Raw genomic sequence first — 25143 nt, forward strand, 5'->3', positions numbered from 1 at the left:
AGTGCTTTTCACTTTAACCCATCTGACACTTACTGGATGACTAGTTGCCCCAAGATAAAGCAGCTCTAAGCCTTTCAGGCTTGAATCTGAATTGATTTGATCCCAGGAAATTGCTCTCCCTTGATTATTCTGTTGTCAGCCTGGTTTGGCAACTGGTTCAATGAGCCTGGATATAAGGGAGGTAGCTAGAGAGAAGAGTGGTTGGGGGGATTGATTGATTGAGAACCATCTGGGGATTTTACTTAATTAGAGGAAATTTAGAAGGGTCCATGCCATCAGACAGTATCCTAATCCATGGTACTGAGAGTTATCTAGATTGAGCTTTTCAGAATATTAAAAATTGTTAAATACTCATTTCCCAGAATACTCTTGATATAATTATTTTTATCACTTAGCATTGCTAATGATAAGCAAAGAAGTAGTTTTAAAGTGATTGCCACAGTTAAGGTAGTATTACAATTATCACAGCAGGCATTGTAATTTCCACTTTAAAAGCCTTAAAAATTAATGCAGCATGTCGCAGTTAGAGCAATGGTTAATCAAGGAAGAAAGGGTAACAGATATTTCACTGTAAATTCAAGTGTCCAGTAAGTCTGTGATGTGGAAACACATTGTAAATAACTTTGGAAAAAGTATATTTTTAGTATCTTCCTGAATAATGCCTCTAAAGAGTATTTAATTTTTAATAAAATCACAGAGCCACCTTAGGGCGGTAGTAATACAGCCTACTCCTTTTTTGTTTTTTAGGACTAATTATTTTCCAAAAATGACTCCAGGGTGTATTTGGAAGTGTATGTTAAAATAAAAATGATACTGGTTTACAAATAAAACACATTATAGTTTAAAGAATGAGTTAATTGTTTAATAAGTAGCCTTGTTGAGCCATTTTATATGCTCAGAAGATGCAATTTTTGCATTTTCAAAATAGTTCTGTGCCTACTTCAGTTTTTCTTTTCCCAGCTTAATTTATTTTCTGCTTTAAGATGTGCCACTTAAAAATTCATCAGAAGGCCAAAGGCTTTTATTCTCTTAAAAATTGCTCTTATTTATTTTTTCCTGCTTTTTACATTTTGGAATCTTGGTAAGATTATAAGATATATATCATATCACAAAACTGCTTCATTACTGAAGAATATGGAATATCAAACAAATAGCATATCATTGCAGAAAAAACCCAGAAAGGTAAGGTTGTATACTTTCCTTAAGAGAAAACCAATTATCGTATGCTAACACATATATGTGGAATCTAAAAAAAAAAAAAAAGGGTTCTGAAGAACCTAGGGACGGAACAGGAATAAAGACGCAGATGTGGAGAGTGGACTTGAGGACACGGAGAGGGGGAGGGGTGAACTGGGACGAGGTGAGAGAGTGGCATGGACATATGTACACTACCAAATGTAGAATGGATGGCTGGTGGGAAGCAGCTGCATAGCGCAGGGAGATCAGCTCGGTGCTTTGTGACCACCTAGAGGGGTGAGATAGGGAGGGTGGGAGGGAGACGCAAGAGGGAGGAGATATGGGGATACGTGTATACGTATGGCTGATTGATTCACTTTGTTATACAGCAGAAGCTAACGCACCATTGTAGAGCAATTATACTCCAATAAAGATGTTGGGGGAAAAAAAAAAGACAATGACATGGATGTTTATATCAGGGAATCATGATATTCTTTAGAGATATGTAGATGAACGCATATTGGAAGGTCTAAAATTCTATTGATATAAATAATCTAATCATATATTGTGATACTTTTGCCTTTTTCTTTCAAAGTGCTTTTTGAAGTCATTGGTTTTTATATGTGCTTTGAAAATGATAAAGGAAAAAATCTGAACTTGGATTTTGATCATAATGTATACTTTTCTGAATGTTTCCAAATTCATGTTCTTTTTTTATAACATGGATAATGGGAATGATCCCTAGGTTTGGTTTGGCTTTGTCTTGTTTTTCTTGTTGAATTGGCAGAATAATTGGCTTGCCCATGTATTGAGCTTTTTGCTTGATAGTATTTGACTTCAAGAATCTTAAATTGCCATCTTTTCCTTCTGTGTATTGCCTTCATGCTGAGGGAAATAAAAGAGCTATATGTAATATATACTGTCTTTTAAAATTTGAATTTCTTAATGGTTGAAAAGTAAGAAGGATCAGTGCTAAAGTGCATACTTTTTTAATGTATAATTTTTATAAGCAACTTAAGAAAGGTTAGAGCACTGATATGTTAGTATAGTCCAGTAGTCTTTCTGCATGTTCCCTCACATGCAGAAAAATAGCTTTTTTTTCTTTAAAAATTTGTCTTGTCTACCTTTTAGTTAATTCAAAAAACTATATATACTGGGCAGTCAGGCCTTTGAGGAATTGGTTCCTGTTCCTATAATCACCATGGTTTTAGGCCGTATCATTCTTTTGGGTTCACACCAGCCATTTTCAATCCTCCTCTCATAATCTTCCCTTACAGCTCTTCTTCTATGGAAGCAGTGTTTGGTTAGAACATTCCCTTCCCATTGTTCCTGACTGCTACTTATTTCTCCATTTCGCCTCCACATTTCCCAAGGATTTTCACACCTGGCTTCCCCTCAGCCTGTTTCATTACATGTAATTCTTGCCAGTATCTTCGGTGATTTCCAAGTTCAAGTCAGCAACCCATTGAACTCTGTATCCTTATACTTCATTAATTTCGTATTTTATAGTGACCTTCAAATCACTCAGCAGCTAATTTCAATGGCTAAGATTTGTCGTCATCTGTAATTTCTCTGTGTTCAGATCTTTAGTTCTAAAATTTCAGTCTCTGATTGTCCACATTTCTTTTTTTCTTTCTTCCCTTTTCCTCTTTTAGCTATTAGCATCTGATTTTGATCTTTCCACATTCCTTTGGTTGACCAGCCGTTTCCTGGAATCGGTTTTTTTCCTGTCAGACTGGACTTCATGAAAAGCTACTCCGCCGACATGCTCACCAGCATCTTCAACGTCTTGCTTCCACCTCACACGTTTTACTGATCTTCAATCTGGAATCAACCCAACTCTCTACTTTTTCTCTTCCTGCTCTTGAGTGGTACTAGCAAAACTTACGTAGGATATCAATTGGCTCCTACAGTGGTCTTGGTTACCTCCCTGACCGCACCGCAATTCATTCCATTCCATTAAAAAATTAATGTGTAGGCCAGTTACTAGGCATATAGCCCTCTTCTGATCAAGAACTATTCTTCTTCTGAAGAGTGAACTATGAAGTCTGTTGGGGAGCTTCTGGTAAACATTTACTCATTCCTAAAAAACATAACACTAGGAGGGAGATGTTCCTCTTCTCTGAATATTGTTATATTTGGCTGTGATGCCAGAAATGGCTGAAGCTGTCTTGCTGTGGTCCTGAGAATGAAGCCTCGCTCCAAGGGGGGGCACTGCTGAGAGCAGTGCAGAGAGCTGGGTCTAGAGCTTCGACATACTGTGGAGCACTTCTGCCTGGAATGATAATAAATTACCTTGTAGTTTAAGCCAGCTTGAACTGGAGTTTTCTCTTACTCTCAGCAGAAGAAATTCAAGCTTATGTGAAGCAGCATTCTAGGAGTAAGGAGCTATAAGTTAAAGAACCTAAAATGTAGGCTTGATTAAGTGGAGAAATGGGGTGAGGACAGGGAGAATCGTACTTTTCTGAAGGAATAATTGGAAAACCTTGCCATGCCATTGACTGAACCATCGGAAGTCATACCTTGGGACCTTGATGCTGTGCTTCAGGGGATGGTATTAAGTGACCAGTAGAAGAACTTCAGGATGTTGGAGTCTGTTGTGTACCTATTACAGCCTTCAGAAAAGTCCTGGAAGGGAAAGACCAGTATAGGTTGAAACTGATCTGTCTAAAAGCAGAGAGCAAGATTTGGGGGCATTGGGAGACTGAAAATCTGCAATCTGTAATCCACATTTACGGAGTCTGATAATTTGGAGTCTTTTAGGGTTGGAAAAGCCAAATTGTTTATCCATGCTGAAGTTAGTCCAAGCAAGAGAGGGAGGTAGGAAACTTAGCAGAAATTTAAATGAGGTAAAAAACAAGCCTGATTTTTCAGGCCCCTTTCAAGTTCTCCTATTTAAGTACTTCTGGCCAGACAAAGGAGACCCAAGTCCATTGTTTTGAATTCCCTCAAGATAAAGGCTATTCAACTGAGGGCCCCTGGGAATGTCCAGGATATTGAGGTGGCGGTTAAGACACTGACATTTTCAGACTCGGAGTCAATGTCTAGACAAAATGTTGGGCTATGGCTACTAGCCAAGCATTAACCAAAAGAAAATAGACAGAACTTACTTAGCTTTTAGTATCTATATTGCCAAAGAAATTCTAAACTTGACCAACATAGTCTGAGACTGTCCACCCAAAGACTGTCACTTTTGTCATGAATCGATGTGATATTTGGAACACTGAAGCTGAGGGCGAAACATGGAGAGTTGTAGAGTAGCAGAGCCTGAGCTTTGAAGGACTCTTCTTGAGCCACCCCATCTCTGGTCTTCCCATCATGTGAGAAAAATAAATATCCTTGCTGTTTAAACCAACTTACGGTATTTTGAAATCAAAGACATTTTATGTGCTAGGACCATCTTGGAAATACGATTTTTATCTTCAGGGCTACATGGAAGTCTCTTAACTCAGGGCCAGGGGCCTATGTTGTCTGTTACAAACATTAGCCACTATATTTACGCACCCTCCCCTCATTCTCAGGTCCCTCCCACATTACCCTTACAGCCAAGACTGGATTCTGTCAGTTTTTGTCTTCTCTTGTGTGGTATGTAGAGTGACCTCCCAAAGATGTGTCAACCTAACTCCTGGAACCTGTGAATAAGATGAATTATCACTCCCATGATTATGATATGTTACTTGGCAAGTAGATTTTAAGATAAGAAGATTATCTGGATGGGCCTCATCTAATCACAGGAGTCCTTCAAAGCAGATAAATTATTCTGGCTGTTGGGAGAAAGGGAAGACAGAGGGATTCAAAACATGAGAAGGGTTCAGTGTGGTGTTACTGGCTGCAGAGACAGAGGAGTCCATGGGCCAAGGAGTGTGGGTGGTCTTCAGAAGCTCAGAAAAACCCCTGGCCCAAAGCTAGCAAGGAAACACGTCCTAGGTCCACAGAACTAAATTTGTCCAACACCATGAATGAACTTGCACGTGCATTCTCCCCCCAAAGCCTCCAGCTAAAAGCCCAGGTTAGCTGACACCTTGCTTTTAGCATTAGGAGACCCGAGGCAGAATACCTTGCCAGGATTTACGGCCTATGGAAAACAATGAGATAATAAATGGGTGTTGTTTTAAGCCACGAAATTTGTTGGAATTGGTTACACTGCAATAGAAAAATAATACATCCACCCTTAGGCTTATCTATATTTCTAGCCATTTTTCCTGCGTTAAAATCTTTCTTCTAGAGTGAACTCTTTCATCTGTGTTGCAGACTCTTTTCAATCCAGGGACATTGCTTTATCAGTTATCCCCTCTCTTCACAGCTTTGATCACTATCTTGCATAAGTACCTCCCTGAGATCCTGGTTTCTCCTTGAACTTAAATCCCACCCCCACTTTTTGTTTCTCCCTTCCCACTAGTCGTCATCACAACGCTGTGACGTAGCTTCTATTACTATCTTTATAAAGATAAATAATTTCTTTAAGGCCATAGAACTGCTTATGACTGGACTGAGAATCAAATTCAGTTCTCCTGGTCGGAGCTCAACTGCTTAATCCCCTCCTTTTATTATTTCTCATGTTAGCTTCATGCTGATTCTCCCTGTTAAAATGAGAGGGATTTGAGGAAACTATTTTTTTTGGAGTGATTGACTCATTACATTTTATCATGAATTGTTTCACACTGCAGTGTAAAATGTCAAGTACAAAAATGCCTTGAAACTGTTTGCATCTTAACTCATTATTTCTAATTCTAAAATGAATCTTAATTTTTTTTTTTTTTTTTAAGGGTTCAAGCCATGGTAGGCATCAATAACCAGGTACAGAAGTGGTCTTGGTGCCAGTGTTGGGGTGGGGGTGGGGCAGTTTCAGTCTCCTTAGCTGCTGGCTTTTTTGTTTGCATTGATGGATGGTGAGGATTAGCAGGCTAGTTCTTGGCTGCTGTCCCTCGATGTTGGCCCTAACCCCCTAAAAAGGCTGGCAGAGGGCGATGGCCTTCTGGTCCTTTGACTCTTCTCGTGAGTCCTTTCCCAACCTCTCCTAATCTTAAACTCATTTCTACCTTCATGGGACTTGAAGACTCCCTGTTAACATACTGGTGTGTTTCTTGTCACTGTGGACATTATTTGATTAATAATGACTGATTGTACCAAAACCTTTCGTAGATTATATGTGCATGCTTCCCTATATTATCTTCCGAATCTGTTTTGTATCTGTTTTGAGGTTTCTCCTTTTAAAAAGTGTGCCATTGAAATGCAAATCATGTTACTTTAAGTAACACTGTATTATTTCAACCTCTGGTAAATTGTAATTGAAGCCTTTATTTCCCCCATTCTTTTGATCAATTTTATCTTACATTTAAATAATTATTTATGATCATGGATTGATATGTTTTGGTGATGAAAATCTGAAACATATATCTCAGTGTGGTACTTCTTCAGAGCAATTGTATTTTTCTTCCTTTTTCTAGCCTAAAAAGTATTTTTCATTAAAAAACCAGAAAGAAATACAAAATATTACTTTATGAATTTTTCTTCTCCTTGTGGCTTAAACCTTATTTTTGTTTTCTGGCAGTGTATATGGTGCATTTTACAGTAATTTTTGCTTTCTGTTCCTAACCCAATAGATCCTAAAAGAAAAGGATGAATTGAAAAGCCAGCTTTATGCAGCGTTACAACAAATAGAGAATCTTCGAAAGGAATTGAATGATGTGCTAACCAAGCGTGCCCTTCAAGAGGAGGAGCTTCGCTGTAAGGAGCAAAAACTAAGTGATGTTAAGTCTCATCAAGCTGACCTTGAACTAGAAGTCAAGGATTCCCTGGATACCATCCAGAGGCTAGAAAGTGAATTGAAAGAGCAGAGTACGATTCAAAGCCAGATGAAAGCTGAGAAAGCGCATCTGGAGGAAGAAGTTGCGGAGCTGAAGGAGAGCCAGGCCAAGGACCAAGCTCAGCTTCTTGAGATGCAAGAGGCCATCAAGGACTTGAGTGCCATCCGGGCAGACCTCGCCAATAAATTGGCGGAGGAACAGAGAGCAAGGAAAGAGGCACTCAAGAACCTTTCTGACCTCAAGACACAGGCAAAATCCAAAGATGAAGAAACAGCTACAATCATTACACAGTTAAAGCTAGAAAGAGATGTTCACCAGAGGGAGCTGGAAGATCTCACATCCTCACTGCAGAGTGTGAAAACTAAACATGAACAGAATATCCAGGAGCTGATGAAGCACTTCAAGAAAGAAAAGAGTGAGGCCGAGAATCATATTAGGACACTGAAGGTACCCACACTGAATTATCCTGATGATACTGGAGGAAATTTTCTGGTGGCTCATGAAGTTAATAAAGCGTAAACTTTTAGAGATCATTCTGTATTCCCAAGCACTGAAGGGAAGATAGAACTAACAATAAAGAGGCTTATTCATGCCTGTTCGGCCAGGTTGAAATGAGTTATAGTAGCCACCTGGGAGCACCTATTTCAGAGCATTGAAGCCCTTTAAAAAGAACGTTTAGCTATTTTGGGAGTTCAGGAAAGGCAGAGGTGGCAGTAAGTCGTGGACCTGAAACGTGCCCTCATTCAACATTTATGATCTCCTAAAATATAAAAGGCAAAGACTTGTCAAGGTCATAGAAGCTATAACCATGGTCCTTATTGGTATGGTAACTAAAGTGGATCAGCTTATGGGTTTTGTAAACCCAAGGCTTTTGAGATTTACCCCTTCTTTTCCAAATCAAAGTTGCCTGGGTAAATGCATAATTGAGATCTTACATTTGGGGAAATATTGTAAGATCTAATGGTATTAGCATTTATCACCATGCAGGGGAATCATTTCATAACATGATTGTCAGGAGTGTGATAAATCTATCCCTCCTTCCTGCTTTAGTTTTTCTCCATAGCACTCATCATCATATGATATAGATTCCATATTTTTAATTTTTTAATCTCCTTTTATTAGTATGAAAACACCATGAGGACTGGGATTTGATTCTGTTTTGTTTACGGCTATATCCCCAGTGCCCAGTTCCTGGAACATTATACGTATCTGTTGAATGGGTGAACACATGGATAAATCTTCAAAGATTAATATATTTTTTCTCAAAATTCCTTGAAATGCCACTACCATAAAAATGCTTATGGTAAAGATGAAGTTATTAATTATTAATTGTAATTAAACTGCCATTCGTAGAATGCTTTTGGCTATTTTATTAATTCTTCTCCAGCCCTGTATAGACTGCTGGCAGTAGTGGATTTGGATTCATTTACGTGGGGTGGGCAGAGCAGAATGGAGACTGAAAGAATATGTAAGAGGCCTTTATTCTATTTCATGTAACCTAAGACACCATCATTTGTAAGAGGGATCATTGTTGTGTGCTAAGAAAAAAAAAAAATACTGCCTATGAAAACATGACATGCTATCAACTGTAAGACAACATCCCAAGACAGAGAAGGTAAAATGTGAAAAAAAAAAATACATGTTTTGATATTGGTGAAATATGGCATAATAGTCTTTCAGAGTTGATATGGACATAAACAAGAGTAGAATCAGATATGGAGAAGAGCTGATCGTAAAGAAAATAAAATATATATTGATTGATTGGCTGTGGCAATAATAATAATAGTAGCAGACATTTTTTCAGCACTTAGTTTGTGCCGGTTTTATTACTATAAGAATCTTACATGTGTTGCCCATTTAATACTCACATCATCCCTGCAGATTGTGTGGTGTTAATTTCTCTCTGATGAGGAAATTGAGACGTGGGAAGTTAAGTAACTTGCCCAAGGTCTTACAGCTGGAGAGGAGTAGAGACAGGATTTGAACTCAGGTAGTCAAATGCTTGAATTCTTAACTACATTGCTGTACTGGAAAAGGTTTAGAATCTAGATTGACTGCGTTTAGATTTGGGTGACTAGTTGGATAATGAGGCTGTTTGTCAAGATGGATAATATAGACAGAACAGCAGATTTGGAGAGAATAATGCCAAATCCAGCTTTTTAGCATGTTGAGTTAGGTGGAAGGGACCTTAAACCTAACCATGAAAGTCTGGGTAGAACAGTTTAGTACATAATGGGTTAGAAGTTGAGGAGGAAGTTGAGATTAAAGTTAGATATTTGGGAGCCAGTAATCCATTGTTGGCAGTTGAAATCATAGGATTTGAATGACATTATGCAAAGAGAAAGAAGAGGATGAAATTCTAGAACACCAGTGTTTAAAGGAAGAATTGAGAAAGAGTTTCTAGCAAATAAGAATGAAGAACCATATGGGAAACAGGATGAGAACCAGAAGAGAATGGTATCTTGGAGACCCAAGCAGGACATTTTAGAAAGGTATAGTCAGGAGTGTCAACGTGGCAGACAGGCTAAAAGAAGAACCAAAAAAGTGTTCACTTGTCGCAGATGGGTGGAGAAGGTCCCTGAGGAGATGTGAGGGGTTGGATCAAAAACAGAGTGGATAGGATTCAGCAGGAGACGGGGCATATCTTCCTCTGAAGGTTTTGAAAGAAAGAAGTAAGCTTGGGTAAGTTGATAGGAATGGACTAGGGTTGTTGATATGACTCTTGACTGATGGTCTCTTTCTTCCCTCTGAAGGAGAGTAGAGTAGCAGTGCAGTTAGGAGTTTATGGTGGTGAAGACGTAGTGCTGTGAAGGCTGGTACAAGCTGCATGAGGCTAGTCTGGGAGCATGCAGTGTGCTGCCATGTGGCTACCGTTGAAGAAGTATCATGGGCAAAGGGATGAGAGAGCGGATGGAGAGGAATCTAGGACCACAGGCTGCTTATTTGGTAGGAATTCTTAAGAGTTCAGAGTTAAGGTCCAGGGGGTGGTAATGCAGTGGGTTGCTGTTGTGGAATACAGGTGAAGGTGGTTGGAACAGAGCAGGTCAAATAACTTTGAAGTTAGTTTGTTGGGTAGATATTTGGGTATTTATGATGCTGTTGTGAAGGCATTAATTGATCACATGGCCAAAACTTCATCGAAGAGGACGACTGGTCGGTCAGCTGCTGCCATCAAGGAAGGTGGAGTTGATGGGGAATGGCGTGAATCTCAGAGGAAGGCAGGGCTTTTGCATGAAGATGAGTGTGTCATGATTTGTTAGGCCATGGCTTGAGAAACGGTTCTTTCAAAGAAACTGCAGTTTTCTTGGGAATGTAGTTGAAACTACACCCTCCTTTTCTTCTTGCTGTTACTGACATATTTCTGGCTTTCATCACCACTATTTAGGTTGTGTGATAAACACACATTTCAGCAGGAGCTGGTAGTGATTTAATCAGTTACTACAGATTCAAGGTCGTCTATATAAGAACATCATTCTCACATTGTAACATGCTTTCCTGAGAGGGAGGTGAAGTCAGGAGGTACAGCCTGTTTGACAGAAACTGCATTTGCTCCTGGCCGCCTAGGCATACGAGCAATATATCATGCGTCATAGTAGCAAACAGGATGTGGGCAACTAATTTGGACTACGGAGACACGAGACACAGCTCGTGGGAGTAGCCTCCCTACTTCCCCCTCAGTTCCTCTTTCTACCCCCCAACTCCTCCCTTTCAACCTTCAGATACCACCTGTTGCCTTTTTCAAAACACTGATCTAAGTGCATCACTTCTTGCTCAGAAACCTTCAAAAACCGTTACTGTCTCTGGAGCAAAGTCTCAAATCTAGTCCAGTCCTCCTCAGTATGGTCCCACCTGAGCTGTTCACATTTGGAGCCTTTTATGCTCCCCAACTGGCCTCATACGAATGTACAGCTTTCCTCTACGTACTTTTCACTGCTTGCTCTTCGTCTGGATTGTCTTTTCCCTCAATCTGCAGGAGGAAAAAGGCTGCCTAATCTTTCAAGGCCCAATTAATTTTTCACTTCTTTTATGGATTCACTGAAGATGGCATATATCTCAACTGAGGTTGGGATAAATCTTTCGATTCTCTGTGTTTCCATAGCTCTCTTTTGGAACTGCTAGTACAGCACATTTAGGCTGCCTTATATCATGGTGTGTTTGTTTTGTGTTCATACATCTCCAGAGGGGCAGGTAGCAGGTCTTAGCCATTTTTGTATCCTCTTATGGTGTCTAGCATGATGTTTGAGACATATAGAACATGTTCCGTGGATGTTGGGTTAAAATGTTTGAAAAGCCAGAAATCAAAGGATTTGCTGCTGACTTGCTTTGTGATCTGTCTGGTTTGGCTCTTTCCCTGTAATGTGGTAAAATTGCTTTCCTCATCCAAAAGAAGTGCTTTGTATTTGTGTATCGTGAGGTGACAATAAAGCTTTAAGACATTACCTGTATATAAAGAAGACACCGTTTAGAACTATTCTGTAGATTCTCCGAAAACTTTAGATTTTTTTTTTTTAATTCGGAAGACTGAGATGTGGAGGGATGTTGTAGTTACTCTATAATGTGGTACAAAAGAAGCATACGAGCTTATTAACAGGAGAACCAGAGATCGTGAGAGCCCAGTACTCTTCTCTTAAACCGAATAAGTTACCCATAGGAACAGCCCCACCTCATGCTATTTTATGAATATAATTCCGTACTTTTGACTCGTTTATATGAATTAACAGGAGTTGATAGCAGTGGTCGTCATCGAAGATTTAATACACTGAGTTATGTACAAGAGGGCTTTAGATAGATAGCTCTGTAAATGTTACATTTCTTTGTCTTTCGGCTTCACCTTAATCTATTACTTTTTCTGAGTCTAATAAGTGTGATACATTACCCATATTTTTTTCTCTGCAGAAGTTATATTTTTCCCCATCTAGATCTACCCTTCTCATGCCTGTTTTTAAATTTATATGTAAAATATTTTTATGAAATACACTAGCTGCTATTAATATTTGAAGGATATTGGGTTATCACCTCATTATTATTTCAACAAAAGTAATTTTGTAAGAGCCTTTATTGGAATCAGAAGACCAAGAGTGGAGTTCTATATTTTTGCCATTTGCTGGCCATATGATCTTGGTCAAGTTACTTAACCTTTTTGTACTTCATCAGTAGAATGGAAACAGTAATGTCTTTCTCTATCACAGCGTTTTTGTGAGTGTTACATCACTTTGTAAACCCTAAAATGAAATGTAAATGTAATAGTAAAACTACAACAAGAAGTAAGTTCTTAGTCAAACTTAAGCATTAGTGTGCTGGTAACTGTTTTAAAAATAGGTTCTCCGGGGGCAAAGAGGGGAACCCAGATTTGTAGCATTTGCCAAGTTCAGTGGTATGAAACCCCCCATCTGGCTGGTTTCAAGCTATCAAACAGCATCACTGGAGACAGAGTTGGGAAGAGATGAGCACAGTTGGTTCCTGAGTGTCTCTGTGAGCTGGCCCAGACACCACTGGCCTTGAGGGAAAACTGTCTATACCTACACTTTTTATAAGACACAAAGAAAAGCTAAGTATTCTACTAAAACCTAAAATAATAATCGAACAATTTTCCTGATGAGAGACTTTATTTTGTAAGTTTATTTTTGGGTAGTGAATACAGGATTCCTCATTAAAAACATCGATTCTTTTGTTAACTCAAAGTGGCATCAAGTCTTAGCTGAATTTTGTGGGGTGAATAAGATACAGATTCTTGTCTGAAACTCACAGAATTTCTTCCTTTTGGGAAATTGCTTCCAGCGATTATGTTCCTATGTACCTGAGTATATACGTATAATAAACTTATACAAAGGAAAGAAACAAATATATTTTAGGCATTGAAACATGTATTTTAAACAGATTCTATGTGGGTGCTTACAGGCTGTCAGTAACTGGTAGGTGTAACTAGTTAACATTGCAAGTTGCACCCAGCTGGTTTTTAAAACCATATGATATAGGTACCTTTTAAAGACAGTGAGGCAGAGTAGCTGAAAACATGGACAGTAGAGAGAATCCTGCGTTCAAATCCTGGCTCTGCTTTACTCACTACATACCCTTGGGCAAATGATTAGTGTTGTTCTGCTTCAGTTTCAAAACAGGAGACAATAACAGTGTCTCCCTAGTCAGGTTGTGGTGAGGACGGAATGAGGGACAACTATACGAAAAGGTCTTAGAGCAGTGCCTGACATATAGTCAGTATTTACATTGTTGTTATTTTAAGTCTTTAACTTCACATGCCTGGCAAATCCTTATTGAATCCCATCCACCGATTATTCCTGTTGTTTTTTTTTTTTTAAAGCTGATTCTGGTTATATTCCAAATAATAAACGAAAACGAGGTACTTTATTGCACTATTGATACTGAAATAATCACTGGTAAACTCTTTCATATTAAGTTATTTATATTTTTTGGCTACTCTGATCCATAATCTTTTTAGGCCCACAAGAGTGGTATTAATAATTACATTGTACAAAAAATACACAAGTCTTTCACAAAAGCGAGAGTGTAGCTTGAGTAGGAATATTGTTAAGCTCCTTTTATAGATGAGGAGACTGATCAGGCAGTAATATCCCATAGTATATCCTTATGGGGACATTTCTCTAATAACCCTTCCCCTCTCAGCACTTAGTGTCCCTTCTTTGGGTTGCACGTACCTCTGCTTGCACCTTTATTAAGCACTTCTTGTTCATCGTTGTCAGAATTGACAGTTGTATCTGTCTCTTTTACGGTTCATGCCTGTTATCTTCAGCACCTAGTAGAGTACCTGTCACTTAATTGGTTGCTCAGTGAATGCTAAGGAGAGATTGAACACATGCAAAGAAAGTTTCCTTTGCATGTATGTTTATGTGTGAATGCTTAGAGGTAGCAAAATCTCGAAGTGTTTGCCCACTGATACAATGTGGAATTTGTTTTGTGTACAGTTTGGCTGTGGCCAGTGGACTTCCTCTTTTCTCCTTTTTCTCTCAGGCAGAAAGCTTAGAAGGTAAGACTATGGCTAAAGTCCAGCGTTCTCAGCTAGAGAAGCTGAAATCACAGTATGACAGGCTGACAGAGGAATTAACTCAGAATGAAAATGAGAACAAAAAACTGAAGCTAAAATACCAGTGTTTGAAGGACCAACTAGAAGAAAAGGTAAAAATGTGAATGAATTTTAATTTAAAAGACTTATTTGAATTTCTTCTAGTGTTTCTTCTAGAACATAGTTTATGTACTACTAAATGCTAATTTTTAGGCTTTCATAGCAATTTGTATTGGTGCCAGAAAACGTCATAGGAGTTTATTAGAATGCTGTGATTTTTATTCTTTCAACCAACTAGTAACCTTCTAATACTTTGGATTTTAAATTTCTTCTGGATCTTAAAATAGGCATTTAGAGGCAAGGTAGCAAAGAAAGGAATTACGGTTTATTGAAGACCTACTTTATGGCAAGTATTTATGCCAATTGATTTACATATGTGTACTCATTGGATTCTCACAGCTCTTTGGGTTAGATTTTATTGATCCCTGTTAACCTATGAGGAAACTGAGGTTCAAAATAAAATATATAATAGATGAAGTGGTCACTGTGCACTAGGCACTTTTAATGCTCATAGTCATTTTATGAAATCGATACTATTATGCTCATTTTTGCAGTTACAGAGACTGAAAGCTTAAGAAGGTTGGCAACCTTGGAATATTCCCAGCAGGCTCACTGCTTTCCTATCAGTAGACGTGTAAAATTTGGGTGGTGTCTGCTGTATACCAGGCATTGGGTAGAATACTATGGACTTCTGGAGTCACTACTTTTGTGGCCAAAAGTCAACTAAGAATAGAAGACAGATTAGTTAAATTTGCGTTCTGTGTCTTTACCAACTTCCTAAAAGGATTTGCATTGGAGTGTGATAGAAGCCAAATAGAAAAAAGACTATTAACATATGGATAATAGGATAAGGCAGGATAGACTGGGCCAGATGACTCCTGTTCTTGATAAGGGTTACTAACTAACATCTGTGTTGAAGGAAATATCACTAGGTGGGGTGTCATCAACCTCTAGAAGAAACTTTCTTCATGCTTTGCTCATCTTTTCCTCTTTTTGTTGTTTCACTGTGTTTCGTATATATATATTTTACCTTCCTAGTAATTGTTAAAATCAAGGAAATAAAATTTAAGTTAGTTTGGAGTTTATGATTAAATGTGCTTAAGTTGCCAAATTTAGGCCTACAATCTTGACAATTGTAATTTAGTTCTTATGTCACGCTTTGTTTTGACTAAGTCTAATGTTCACACATAATTAATGTGTCTGTTGCCAGGGTGTAGTTGCTTTGAAGATAATACTAAATTTTCCAACTTTTCCATAATTAAAAGTTAGCCAGAAGATTGTATTAACATGTTTTGTGTTTAATTATTTGCATTTAAGAAAGAGTGGGGGAAATTTTATGTTGAAAGTGTAAAGTTTACCTTGTTCTGCTTAAAATAAATGCTTCTCCACTATCTGTGATGTTCCAGGTATGTATGCATTGTCATACATTCATATAAATGGAACATTCACCTTAGAACAGAGTTTTAAAATTTAATGACTGTACAGTAGTCCTCCCTCATTAGTGGTTTCCCTTTCCATTGTTTCAGATACCTGCCACGGTAACTGAAATTACCAATTTTGGGCCAATTGCAGTTCAGAAAGATTAAATGGAAAATTCTAGAAATAATTCATAAGTTTTAAACTGCACATTGTTCTGAGTAGCATAATGAAATCTTGAGCTGTCCCACTTTCTAACACTCGTGATCCCCACCTATCTCAGTCTTCTGCTCCTAACATCCAACTATCGACATCATCATGGCTTGATGATCCAGGATCACCCACAGCAGGTGATCCTCCTTCTGAGGTATTATCAGAAGGTCAGCAGTAGTTTATTGCTATGTCACAATGCCTACCTCATTCACTTTATCTCATCACATTTTATGTAGGCATTGTATCATCTCTTATCATCACAAGAGGGGTGAATACAGTGCAGTGAGATATTTTGAGAGAGAGAGACCACATTCACATAACTTTTATTACAGTATATTGTTACAATTGTTCTATTTCATTATTAGTTATTGTTGGTAATCTCTTACTGTGCCTGATTTCTAAGCTAAACTATCATAGGTATGTATGTATAATATGTATAGGGTTTGGTACTATCTTCAGTTTTAGGCATCCCCTGGGGGTCTTGGAAGATATCCCTCACAGATAATGGGGGACTACTGTATTCCTTTGCTATGTACTGAGCTTCTAGTATGTGGGAGGCATTGTGCTGGATGCTGGGGATGGGATATATCAATAGATAAGACACAGATCTGCAATTGAAAGCTTCTAGTGGGATCATTAAAAGCAAAATCCCTTTCAGTTGTTAAAACTATATAGTCAAGTCCTGATAATGGGTTCTAATGCAGAGAAAAGATGTCTCTGACGTCTAAAATGGTAAATAATCTTAAGGATACATAGACACACACACATATATAAATATACACAGCTTATATGCTTGCTTTTCTTTAATATTTTTTGTGTACATGATTGCTATGTAGTTTTGATTGACTTAGCTGTTTGTGTTGGCCTGTTTTTTTAGTATAGTTAGCTATGAATCAAAGTTTCACTGGGTCCAGTCATCTACAGATAGGGCCTTTCTCTTCGGGAAGTAGTATAGCGTTAGTGGCTATGGACAACTTTGAGTATAAATCATTTTCTAGCTGTGTGGCATTAGGCAAGTTGCTTAAAACTCAAAGCCTCGAGAGGGAAGACAGCAGAAGCAAGAAGAACTACAGTCCTGCAGCCTGTGGAACAAAAACAACATTCACAGAAAGATAGGCAAGATGAAAAGGCAGAGAGCTATGTACCAGATGAAGGAACAAGATAAAACGTCAGAAAAACAACTAAATGAAGTGGAGATAGGCAACCTTCCAGAAAAAGAATTCAGAATAATGATAGTGAAGATGATCCAGGACCTCAGAAAAAGAATGGAGGCAAAGATCGAGAAGATGCAAGAAATATTTAACAAAGACCTAGAAGAATTAAAGAACAAACAAACAGAGATGACCAATACAATAACTGAAAGGAAAACTACACTAGAAGGAATCAATAGCAGAATAACTGAGGCAGAAGAACAGATAAGTGACCTGGAAGACAGAATGTTGGAATTCACTGCTGCAGAACAGAGTAAAGAAAAAAGAATGAAAAGAAACGCAGACAGCCTAAGAGACCTCTGGGACAACATTAAATGCAACAATATTCGCATTATAGGGGTCCCAGAAGGAGAAGAGAGAGAGAAACGACCTGAGAAAATATTTGAAGAGATTACAGTCGAAAACTTCCGTAACATGGGAAAGGAAATAGCCACCCAAATCCAGGAAGCGCAGAGAGTCCCATACAGGATAAACCCAAGGAGAAACACGCTGAGACACATAGTAATCAAAGTGGCAAAAATTAAAGACAAAGAAAAATTACTGAAAGCAGCAAGGGAAAAACAACAAATAACGTACAAGGGAACTCCCATAAGGTTAACAGCTGATTTCTCACCAGAAACTCTGCAAGCCAGAAGGGAGTGGCATGATATACTTACAGTGATGAAAGGGAAGAACCTACAACCAAGATTACTCTACCTGGCAAGGATCTCATTCAGATTCGAGGGAGAAATCAACAGCTTTACAGACAAGCAAAAGCTAAGAGAATTCAGCACCACCAAACCAGCTCTACGACAAATGCTAAAGGAACTTCTCTAAGTGGGAAACACAAGAGAAGAAAAGGACCTACAAAAACAAACCCAAAACAATTAAGAAAATGGTCATAGGAACATACATATCGATAATTACCTTAAACGTGAATGGATTAAATGCTCCAACCAAAAGACACAGTCTTGCTGAATGGATACAAAAGCAAGACCCATATATATGCTGTCTACAACAGACCCACTTCAGACCTAGGGACACATTCAGACTGAAAGTGAGGGGATGGAGAAAGATATTCCGTGCAAATGGAAATCAAAAGAGAGCTGGAGCAGCAATACTCATATCAGATAAAATAGACTTTAAAATAAAGAATGTTACAAGAGACAAGGAAGGACACTGCATAATGATCAAGGGATCAACCCAAGAAGAAGGTATAACAATTATAAATATATATGCACCCAACATAGGAGCACCTCAATACATAAGGCAACTGCTAACAACTCTAAAAGAGGAAGTCGACAGCACAATAATAGTGGGGGACTTTAACACGTCACTTACACCAATGGACAACTCATCCAAACAGAAAGTTAATAAGGAAACACAAACTTTAAATGACACAATAGACCAGATAGATTTAATTGATATTTATAGGACATTCTATCCCAAAACAGCAGATTACACTTTCTTCTCAAGTGTGCACGGAACATCCTCCAGGATAGATCACATCTTGGGTCACAAATCAAGCCTCAATAAATTTAAGAAAATTGAAATCATATCAAGCATCTTTTCTGACCACAAGGCTATGAGATTAGAAATCAATTACAGGGAAAAAAAACGTAAAAAGCACAAACACATGGAGGCTAAACAATACGTTACTAAATAACCAAGAGATCACTGAAGAAATCGAAGAGGAAATCAAAAAATACCTAGAGACAAATGACAATGAAAACACGACGATCCAAAACCTACGGGATGCAGCAAAAGCAGTTCTAAGAGGGAAGTTTATAGCTATACAAGCCTACCTCAAGAAACAAGAAAAATCTCAAGTAAACAATCTAATGTTACACCTAAAGGAACTAGAGAAAGAAGAACAAACAAAACCCAAAGTTAGCAGAAGGAAAGAAATCATAACGATCAGAGCAGAAATAAATGAAAGAGAAACAAAACAGTAGCAAAGATCAATAGCACTAAAAGCTGGTTCTTTGAGAAGATAAAGAAAATTGATAAATCATTAGCAAGGCTCATCAAGGAAAATAGGGAGAGGACTCAAATCAATAAAATTAGAAATGAAAGAGGAGAAGTTACAACAGACAGCTCAGAAATACAAAGCATCCTAAGAGACTACTACCAGCAACTCTATGACAATAAAATGGACAACCTGGAAGAAATGGACAAATTCTTACAAAGGTATATCCTTCCCAGACTGAACCAGGAAGAAATGGAAAATATGAACAGACCTATCACAAGTAATGAAATTGAAACTGTGATGAAAAATCTTCCAACAAACAAGTCCAGGACCAGATGGCTTCACAGGTGAATTCTATCAAACATTTAGGGAAGAGCTAACACCCATCCTTCTCAAACTCTTCCAAAATATTTCAGAGGAAGGAACACGCCCAAACTCATTCTATGAGGCCACCATCACCCTGATACCAAAACCAGACAAAGACACTACAAAAAAAGAAAATTACAGACCAATATCACTGATGAATATGGATGCAAAAATCCTCAACAAAATACTAACAAACAGAATCCAGCAACACATTAAAAGGATCATACGCCATGATCAAGTGGAATATATCCCAGGGATGCAAGGATTCTTCAATATACACAAATCAATCAATATGATACACCACATTAACAAATTGAAGAATAAAAACTATATGATCATCTCAATAGATGCAGAAAAACTTTTGACAAAATTCAACACCCATTTATGATCAAAACTCTCCAGAAAGTAGGCATAGAGGGAACCTACCTCAACATAATAAAGGCCGTATACGACAAACCCACAGCAAACATCATGCTCAATGGTGAAAAACTGAAAGCATTTCCTCTAAGATCAGGAACAAGACAAGGATGTCCACTCTCGCCACTATTATTCAACATAGTTTTGGAAGTCCTGACCACAGCAATCAGAGAAGAAAAAGAAATAAAAGGAATACAAATTGGAATAGAAGAAGTAAAACTGTCACTGTTTGCAGATGACATGATACTATACATAGAGACTCCTAGAGATGCCACCAGAAAACTACTAGAGCTAATCAATTAATTTGGTAAAGTTGCAGGATACAAAATCAGTGCACAGAAATCTCTTGCATTCCTATACACTAATGATAAAAAATCTGAAAGAGAAATTAAGGAAACACTCCCATTTACCATTGCAACAAAAAGAGTAAAATACCTAGGAATAAACCTACCTAGGGAGACAAAAAACCTGTATGCAGAAAACTATAAGACACTGCTGAAAGAAATTAAAAATGATACCAACAGATGGAGAGATGTTCCATGTTCTTGGATTGGAAGAATCAATTTTGTGAAACTGACTATACTACCCAAAGCAATCTACAGATTCAATGCAATCTGTATCAAATTACCAATGGCATTTTTTACAGAACTAGAACAAAAAATCTTAAAATCTGTATGGAGACACAGAAGACCCCGAATAGCCAAAGCAGTCTTGAGGGAAAAATACGGAGCTGGAGGAATCAGACTCCCTGACTTCAGACTATACTACAAAGCTACAGTAATCAAGACAATATAGTACTGGCACAAAACCAGAAATATAGCTCAGTGGAATAGGATAGAAAGCCCAGAGGTAAACCCACGCACCTATGGTCAACTAATCTATGACAAAGGAGGCAAGGATATACAATGGAGAAAAAACAGCCTCTTCAATAAGTGGTGCTGGGAAAACTGGACAGCTACATGTAAAAGAATGAAATTAGGACACTCCCTAACACCATACACAAAAATAAACTCAAAATGGATTCGAGACCTAAATGTAAGACCGGACACTATAAAACTCTTAGAGGAAAACAGAGGAAGAACACTCTTTGACATAAATCACAGCAAGATCTTTTTTGATCCACCTCCTAGAGTAATGGAAATAAAAGCAAAAATAAAAGGGACCTAATGAAACTTAAAAGGTTTTGCAAAGCAAAGGAAACTACAAACAAGATGAAACGACAACCCTCAGAATGGGAAAAAATATTTGCAAACGAATCAATGGACAAAGGATTAATCTCCAAAATATATAAACAACTCAAGCAGCTTAATAGTAAAAAAAAAAAACAAACAACCCAATCAAAAAATGGGCAGAAAACCTAAGGAGACATTTCTCCAAAGAAGACATACAGATGTCCAAGAAGCACATGAAAAGCTGCTCAATATCACTAATTATTAGAGAAATGCAAATCAAAACTACAATGAGGTAGCACCTCACTCCAGTTAGAATGGGCATCATCAGAAAGTCTAGAAACAAATGCTGGAGAGGGTGTGGAGAAAAGGGAACCCTCTTGCACTGTTGGTGGGAGTCGATTAGGGAGTGATACAACCACTATGGAGAACAGTATGGAGGTTCCTTAAAAAACTAAAAATAGAATTACCGTATGACCCAGGAATCCCACTACTCAGCATATATCCTGAGAAAACCATAATTCAAAAAGACACATGTACCCCAATGTTCATTGCAGCAGTATTTACAATAGCCAGGTCATGGAAGCAACCTGAATGCCCATCGACAGACAAATGGATAAAGATGATGTGGTACATATATGCAATGGTATATTACTCAGCCATAAAAAGGAACGAAATTGGGTCATTTGTAGATATGTGGATGAATCTAGAGACCCTAGAAAAATGGTACAGATGAACCGGTTTGCAGGGCAGAAATAGAGACACGGATGTAGAGAACAAACTTATGGACACTAAGGGGGTGAAGCGGCGGGAGGTGGGGGTGGTGGGATGAATTGGGAGATTGGGATTGACATGTATACACTGATGTGTATAAAATGGATGACTAATAAGAACCTGCTGTATAAAAAAATAAAATTAAATTTTAAAAAAACCCCAAAACTCAAAGCCTCAGTTATATCATCCTTAAAACAGGTGTATTAATAAACTCTATTATGGAATTAAATGTGAAAATGTATATAAAGTGCTTGGCTGAATTTCTGATACCTGATAAGGTATCGATTAGCAGCTGCCATTATTTTGTTATTGTTACGTTACGAAATAGATGCCAATTAATGGTTCAGCCCAGCAATAAACCAGTCAGCAAGCATTGATTACCCAATAATGTGTCAGGTATTAAGGGCCAGGGAACTGGGAGTAAGACTTACTGTGGAACTATGCTGATTGGAAGTTTAGAGCCTGACTGTGTTGAGTCACTTGAGATGATGGTCCACAAAGAGGCACCGATGTGAGAAGAGCTGGCAGTTCTATCAGCAAGTGATATTGCAGTCATGTTTGTTAAGCAAACCAAACAGGTGGGCAGGTTTGTAATTATGTTTGCTATTTGAAGACAGGAACCAAGTCTTGGTTGTTTTTTTTTATCTCCAAGACCAGGCCGAGAGCCTGACACATGGTAGGTAATTTATAAGTAAATTGTGGTTGAAGAGATATGTGTGTATACACACATGTACGTACACATATGTTTACATGTAGATAAAAAATATCAATAACCTATGGATATGTATGTACATTCATTCTCCCTCTTTCTCTCTCTCTCTCTCTCTCCCCCCCTCTCCCCCTCCCTCTCTCTCTCTCTCTGTTTCTCTCTCCCCCATTCCCCTTCCCTCTATGAGTGTGTATGTGTTGACCAGATTGGGGGAAATAAAAACAAGAAAACAGGACAAAAATATGTTTTCAATGAAAAGAAGCCCATGACCTATATCCCAAAGATTCCTACTGTTTAAGCAATAGAGTGAACTTGATAAATGGGGCCTAATGGATTAAAGGAGTTTCTAATCAGAAGGGTTTCTGTAAGAACCATTTCTGGTCAGTATATAGATTATGTAGGCTCTCTGAGATGCTTAGCTAACTCAGTGAATACTTGCTTTTTTCCATAGTTATACTTAAGTTTTTTTAGAAGACTTTCTTTCTCTTTTTTTTGACTTTATTTTCTATTATTAGTTCTTTTGGGAGATGTGAATAGCTGCAGTGAAACAATTAGGAGACAAATTGTGAGACATCTAAGGCAATTGCAATTCACAGGAACCTAAGTGTTGAATCGATTAGGATTTGTAGAAATGTACTTTTGTTCCTTCTCATGAAATCCTTTATTGAAATCATTTGTGAAGTGACACCTAGCAACATATTTAAAGCTATGGCTATGTTGGCTGAAAACACTTAGGAAATAATTTTCTTTTACAAAACGTGGATCTTTAAAAAATGGTAATTATAATTCACATTTGCAAGTGTAATTATGATGCCCATTTTTTACAGATGGTGGAAACTGAGGGCGAGCGTGTAGTATAGTGACTTGCCGAACATTGCATAGCTTGTGGTGGAAAACAGGATATGAGCATAAATTCCTTGTATTTTTCCCTTTATTTACTGCCAGTAAAATGACTCGCATTTGTGTCTTTTCAATGAAATTTTAGTGTTGAATTTAAATTTAGGGTTATTATATTCAACACATTACCATATCCTCTCTTACGTGTTTTAGCCTGACACAAATTTTGGAATAGAAGTCATCAATGATTTTGTTAGAAAAGTCTAATTAAAACCTGATATTTCCACATAAAAGATATCTGTGACTGGAAAAAATGAATCAGTGTTGTTGAAATTTGTGTTTTGTTTCTAATTTGACCATCTGTTTAGGATTGCTGTTTCTCATGATGTGGAAAAATATATATGATTGTCAGATGTCTCTTCTATAAAGTATTCACTACTTTGCAAAAACCACAGTTTCACATATTTTACTAAGATAGTAGCAGGCGGAATTCTCTGATTTCCATTTTTTTTTTTTTCCAAGTACGAGAAAGAAGTAGAAGCAAATGAGCTGTTGACTTCTAGCATTTATTTAATGGTTACACTTTACGCCATTTTTAGGCAGACCGTGCTCTTTCTTTGGTGCTTCGTCTATTTTAAATAGTGTGAGTAGAGTAAAGCTATAGCAAACTTAAACCAGATACGTTAAATAAACACTAACTAAGATACTATGAGTAAGTTCCTGTCAGATTTCTCTCATTTAAAAACAACAACAATGAAAATAATAATAAAATGGTCAAATTGAAGGTAACATTATAAATTTTGCATTTGTCATTTATAAAGTGCTTTTAATTGAATCCCTGATAGTCATTAAGCCCAGAGTAGTCCTTACTTTCACAGAGAATTGACAGAAACACCAGTGTTTACCATGTATGAATCACTCTGCCAGATGTTAAGAAACAAGTTTAGAATGCAAAGATGGAGTGATTGTGCAGTGCCGGGGGAGCCCAGTTGTACCTACAGCTGCGGCGGAGGGAGGGGCAAGACGTAAAGATGTATAGAAGGACATTTGGTCTAGTTTCCAGACTGGAGCACAGGTGTGGAGAAGCCATTTCCAAAGTCTCCTCCATTGGCAGTGACCTCTTTAGCAACCATTTACAATCAAAGAGGTTGATTTTAAGTGAATTTAAGGAGTGAAGTCCAAGTTTGTGTCTTTATGACCCCTGATTTGGACTTGATTTTGAGGCATTTAATCTTTAGCTGAGTGGTTGATAACTATAAGGGCTTGAGAAGAAAGAAGTCCTTTTGGGGACTTGCCTTTAAAATCCTGTATTACTAGTTTGATTTCATTTCCTTGTGAAACTGTGAGTGATACCCATCCTGTGGGTGTAGGAGTTAGGCTAAATAATAGTACCTACAGTTGCTTGTGGCGTGTAAAGCCAAGGGGAAGAGGCCACATGAAAGATCTCTATTGCATCTGTGTCAGTGCTGTGCTGGATGTTGAGCAGACCTAGCTTGCGCTGGTGGACCCTAAAAGGGAACATAAAATGAATGTCCTGGTTTGTTTACATTATGTTTCTTTTATCACCATTTAAAGCACCAATTGACTCAATCCATTTTATCATTTAATCTTGAACAAGCAGTGTTCTTTCAATTAATGAAAAACCAATAACTAGAAGGTGCTTATTGTATACACGAGTTATATTATTTGGAGATTTGTTTTTAAACTTTTTCCCATATTCTTTCATAAGAATAAATGCATGCTTAAGCATCCTTTAAGGAAAAAAACAGAGGAGAGGAAGAAATTCTGATGGTTTCCAAAGACACCGTAAGCTTATAAACATTTCTCTGGAAATGAATGATGCACTTTTTTTCTTTTGAAAATTAAACAATGTTCGTTCCAAATGCATAATTTGAAACTCTAGTTGTTTGTTTCCTTGTCCGTATTTTGTTTCAGAAATAGAAATGCATCAAAAGTGGCTGATTTTAAATAACTAATGTTATTTCTGTTTCCAGGCATTGACTT

General features: G+C 37.8%; 1 protein-coding gene across 7 annotated transcripts in view; it reads left to right on the plus strand.

Annotated features, from left to right (window-relative positions):
- Positions 1 to 25143, plus strand: part of CEP128 (centrosomal protein 128) — a 432903-nt gene that overhangs the window by 147776 nt on the left and 259984 nt on the right. For 6 of the 7 annotated variants that reach the window (XM_068557945.1, XM_068558193.1, XM_068558347.1 and 3 more), the window contains 2 exons: positions 6780 to 7430; positions 13968 to 14132. In XM_068557945.1, coding sequence (XP_068414046.1) covers positions 6780 to 7430; positions 13968 to 14132 — 816 coding nt within the window. The remainder of the gene's footprint in view (positions 1 to 6779; positions 7431 to 13967; positions 14133 to 25143) is intronic. The other variant, XM_068558268.1, reaches the window with a different exon arrangement.

The sequence above is a fragment of the Eschrichtius robustus genome, chromosome 1, assembly GCF_028021215.1.
Source record: "Eschrichtius robustus isolate mEscRob2 chromosome 1, mEscRob2.pri, whole genome shotgun sequence".
NCBI lineage: Eukaryota > Metazoa > Chordata > Mammalia > Artiodactyla > Eschrichtiidae > Eschrichtius > Eschrichtius robustus.